Genomic DNA, 5,000 nt, shown 5'->3' with positions numbered 1-5,000 from the left:
ACACTATAGAGAAACCAGAAGTGTGACCTTACAGTAACAGTTTACACTTGTGCATGCACAACCCAGATCTACGTTTGACTCACATCGGGCAACGACAGAGCTAATCACTTTAGCCATTCGTGTGACTCATAATAAAGCTGCTGGTTTAATGTGCACAAAGGTATTCGCCACCTTCATGCATTCAGCTTGTGCTTACGTAATATTTAGCATGTACTGCCTTGACTATACTCTCGTCACGCTAACTTAGCACCTTTCGAAGTTAGCATGTAGCCCTGCCCTGATGAGACCCCTGCTTGTGAAAGTGAGTTGGATTGGGGCGGCTGGTGAGTTTTTTATAGAGAGAGAGTATCAGCTGAGGATCCTGGGAATTAAAGTGGAGCTTGCCAGGTGACTAATCACATCCTCTTTCAGGGGATAGGCCGGGATGCAGAAGCTCTGTCTGATTAGGATTCCACAGCAGGCCAGATTCATTTTCCCTGTGCCTCCACAACACTGTGTGTCTGTGTCTGTCTGTGTCTGTCTTTGTGTGTGTGTGTGTGTGTGTGTGTGTGTGTGTGTGTGTGTGTGTGTGTGTGTGTGTGTGTGTGTGTGTGTGTGTGTGTGTGTGTCTGTGTGTGTGGTTTGGGGTGGCAAGTTAGAGGGGAGGGAATCTGAGGTGTGTGGAGAGCCTGGGGAACTCTGTTTGAATACATTATTTGTTTGTATGATGGTGTATTTGTGTGCATGTAGAGCATTTGGGTTTTTGGACCACATACCAGCAGACACTACTGCCACGCCATGTTTAACTTAATAATGTTGAGGATTATGGCTTGTGTTGATTGCAAGGAAAATTGAATGAAATTATATGATAAGAGCCTGGTAATACCATGGAAACAAACAAGTCTTCCTTTTACTGTATAGTGCCAGCTGTTACCAACATAAACCAGATATAAATACAATTGAATTGATGGGTAATAGAGGAAATGTTTCTAAGAGTTGGTTGTCTACTTTCCTAGGAAGTACACGTTTATATCTAAGGTATTACTAACCTAAACTGGTCACAACTATACGGTACTTAGTTGAGTAGATGAGTGATAGTGGAGCATACTATTTCTCTGTATTTACCTATTTACTACCTATGGTATTACCTATTACTCAACAAAATACTATGATTTACCATATATCTACTGGGTAAATAGTGCGTAATTAGGGGACTGTACAAAGAAGGGTTTCCAAATTACCACTGCCCAGATAATACCAGGCCTCTTTTTCTTGACTTTCTCTGTGTCTTTTTACCCTTTCAGTGTTTAACCATCACATCATCTCCTTTCTTGGCCACTTGAGCTCTTCTCTCTCTCATACCCTGCAAACCTAAACTCTCTCTCACTCTACCACTCTCTATCTCTCTTTCACAAACACACACACGCAGTCCTCTCTCTCAGTCTCGGTTAAAGCATGCGCAGAGTTGCATAACAGTCCTTACAGGCAAATGAGCAGTCATCTAGAGCTGGCTGCATTAACTCTTACCAGCCTGGACTACAGAGAGAGAGAGAGGGAGAGAGGGATGAGGGAGAGAAAGACAGACAGAGAGACAAAGAGGGACGGAGATAGAAAGAGAGGGGTGGAGTGAGGAGGGACAGGAAGAGTGAGGGATGAGATGAGAGTCAGTTGGAGTAGAAAGATTGAGGGAGAGAGAAAAGAGACTGAAAGAGAAACAAATAGATACCACTCCATCCAGTGCCATTGGTGGTGCATTAAGAAGTTGAACTGAGATTTAATCTTCATGGTCTAGTTTATTTTGTGCCATTGTGTGCCCATGGGAGGGCATTCATTGGGAGGGAGGCTGTCTTTGTGGGTTTTGGGCACACCTAGGAAACCTCACCCTGCACTCCTGGGAACATTAAGCTTTACCGTACCCCAGCCAGGCCTGTGAGAGAGGGGTTATGAAATCACTTAATGGTAATGTGCTGCTGTGAGGCGGCTGCATTCTAACCAGCCAGCCCTGCAGAAAACGCATAAACAACCTCATGGAAGGTGATGAATTAAGTAATTGGCGGGTAGCATCCACATGAGAGTAATAGAGTGAGTGCTCTCTGGAAATGTAACACAGACATCAACACTGAGATAAAAGATCATCTTCCTGAACATGCTGTACATTGCAGCACTCGGTTTACAATTAAGCGATATCGCAATGTGTTGCTTTGGATAAAAGTGTCCTAATAATATCTCATGAATGTGCAAATGTACTGGTTATAGCTATCAAATATCACAACCATGCTAATATGAAGCAAAGCAGCATGGCCTTGAGTCAGACTGATCTATAACACTGCTCAATACACAGGGGGCTACTTCTATAACACACTAACACAAGGTTGACATGGCAGATTTGGATTTTTATGATTTAGTGTTCAATTCATACCGTAGTATATTGTATTGTATTGTATTGTATTGTAGTAGTCATATTGGACATCTGAAGTGACTACAGGTCAACAAGCAGAGTTCTACAAGTTGTGATACTTAGAATAATATCAATGAGAAACTGCTTCTTTTCCCCCCAATTATATTACTTAGCCTATCAACTATGTCAACAAATGCTACTAAATCCCTCTATTACAATCATGCATTGGATCCCTGCAATGGGATATCAACACTGGTGTGGATTCAGCGCAGTGTTACATGATGACAAGAGGCGTCTCCTCCTTACCTGTTCGGTCGTCATAGCGCCACACGGGTACGCTGGTGGCCATCTTGAGGGGGGAGTCGGAGGGGACAGGGATGGAGACGTGGATGGGGTCAGACACGGGGATGCTGCTGCCGTTCTGAGCAGAGAGGAGGGCGCACACCGCCGCCACCGCCGTCAGCTCCACCCAGCTACTGTTGGGCCCTGGAGACGGAAGAGAAGAAAACATGTCAGTGTCATGTTCCTCAAGCAGCATTAATGCGAATGTAGAAAGGTCTGCCACACCTACAGACACAGGAGTATCAGAGTCTCTCTAAGATGAAGTCTCCGATAATGTGTCAAGTTGCGACACATGTACGTAGGTCGTTTGGATTGGCCCTTGCCAAAGTTGAATTGAAGTGTCCTCATGCAGCACTGGACCAATATGCCTGCATAGTCATCTGCTTTCTTCCAGAGAGTTATCCACAGAATCCTCATATGCTGGTTCTTCAGAGAGGTCAGAAGGTTTTTCTAAGAAGGTCAGAAAGTTGGAGAAGCATCCAAGCTGTTTGGTGATGACACCGCCAAAAACGGAATGAAAGCCTCATCTTTGTGTATCGAACAGTAAACATCTGTGTAAGATCTACAGTAAAGAATATGGATTGTCTGGATTCAGAGAGAACACAGCGGACTGTCATCACTTCATGAGAAAAAAATGCGTCATGCTGTTGAAAATAAACTTGATGAAGTACGATGGCAGCTGTGTTTATGCTGCGCTCTCGTCATATTTCATAATCTGATGCATGCATCAAGAACAGTAGAGACAGATTTCCAAACACACCGCTTGATGTGTTGTCTTGCCAAACCCCCAAATCAGGTCACATCTATGTTAGAACATCTGAATGTGCCGGTTCAGGGTTAGGAAAACTGTCCTCCTCAATAGCAGATTAACCTTACAGAGCTCTGCCACGAAGTGCCAGAAAATCAGAAAAGAAATGAAAGCTGAGTCTCCCGACTCTCTGCATTCTGGGGATAATGCATTGACAATATGTTTGACAGCATGTTTTTGCATGGACAAGATGCTCTGGAGAACTTTACAGCATGCTAGCGCTATGTATTCCTTCAGTGCCAGGGCCATGACATTCATGACCATGACACGGCACATTTAAACTGTGAGTTATGTGTGGAATTGGTGTGTGTGTGTGTGTGCATGCGCATTCTTCATTGCAAATGTTGACAAATGCAAAAAGCACGATTTGACGAAAACAGCAGCTAGCTTGTAGGTGTAAGCTAACTTTGGGATCCTGTCTGTTTTTTGTATATCCTGAGATAAAGAGAGACTGATTCTACTGGAGTGTTATTACAGAGTGACTCACTCCCTCAGAGCTGTTTCCAGACCAGCAGCCGAGAGGTAGATAAGAAGACCCAGTGCCCTCTACTGCACCAGCCCCTCCTGTGATGGCTGCGTGGGCGCAGGATGAAGGCGATGGGTACCAGTGTCTTTACACCAGCAGGCAGGCATGAGGGAGGGGGAAAAGAGGAGAGTAAAGGAAGAAGATGGGGGAGAGAGAAGAAGAGGAAAAGAAGGGGAAGAATGAGAAAAATGAGAAATGGAGAGGAGTGAGATGAGGGATAAGAAGGAGAAGGAGGAGAGGGGATGAAGCAGGGCCGGCCCTGACAGCGTTGAAGGCAGTGGTAATTTTACACTGGTGCCCCCCCAACAAAAAATAAATATATACGCACATATATTGAAAATTATGGTGAAATTATCACACTGCATTGGTCTGCGATCACCATATTAAACTCACCACAATGAGCTGAGGTAGCAAGTGGAACAGATGTACTATGCTCTAACTGCAGTTGAGGGTGCAACAGTTACCACTGTTAAAAACAGATACCACTGTTTGATTCATGAAACTGATCCCGACCTGTGTGCTGCTCAACACAAAGATGGACATTACATTACAACTGGAAAATCTGCATGAATAGGAATATTAAATGTAAATGTAAAATGAGAGAATGTAGCCATCTTAAGTGCCCATTTCCAGCATTTCACATCCCTGTGTTCCCTACATCTCCTTCTCTCTCCCTGTGCAGTAGAGAGCAATGGCCATGTAAAGATTTTACATAAAATACACGGAAAATACATAAAAAAAAATCACATTGACCATGGTGAGATTAAAGAAAAAAGCCTATCCCCTCCATCTCTCCATTGAGAGTTTATACTTCTCTTTCTCATCTCTTTTCTTATCTATTTCTCCAGTCTTTTCTTATTTTGCCCAGAGTGATCCTATGCATATTTAAAATTCCATCCTGTTATGATCCCAGTTTTACTAGACCTTTAACTTTCATACCTTTATCT

The 5,000-nt window shown here is 43.6% G+C and overlaps 1 protein-coding gene across 1 annotated transcript in view; it reads right to left on the bottom strand.

Annotated features, from left to right (window-relative positions):
- The window catches only part of fam171a2a (family with sequence similarity 171 member A2a), a 51,403-nt gene that overhangs the window by 10,476 nt on the left and 35,927 nt on the right, over positions 1 to 5,000 (bottom strand). Inside the window, exon 5 of the mRNA XM_012816751.3 lies at positions 2,684 to 2,863. Coding sequence (XP_012672205.2) covers positions 2,684 to 2,863 — 180 coding nt within the window. The remainder of the gene's footprint in view (positions 1 to 2,683; positions 2,864 to 5,000) is intronic.

Source organism: Clupea harengus, chromosome 1, assembly GCF_900700415.2.
Source record: "Clupea harengus chromosome 1, Ch_v2.0.2, whole genome shotgun sequence".
NCBI lineage: Eukaryota > Metazoa > Chordata > Actinopteri > Clupeiformes > Clupeidae > Clupea > Clupea harengus.
Note: the sequence above shows the minus strand (reverse complement) of the source record. Positions and strands in the feature narration are given on the sequence as shown.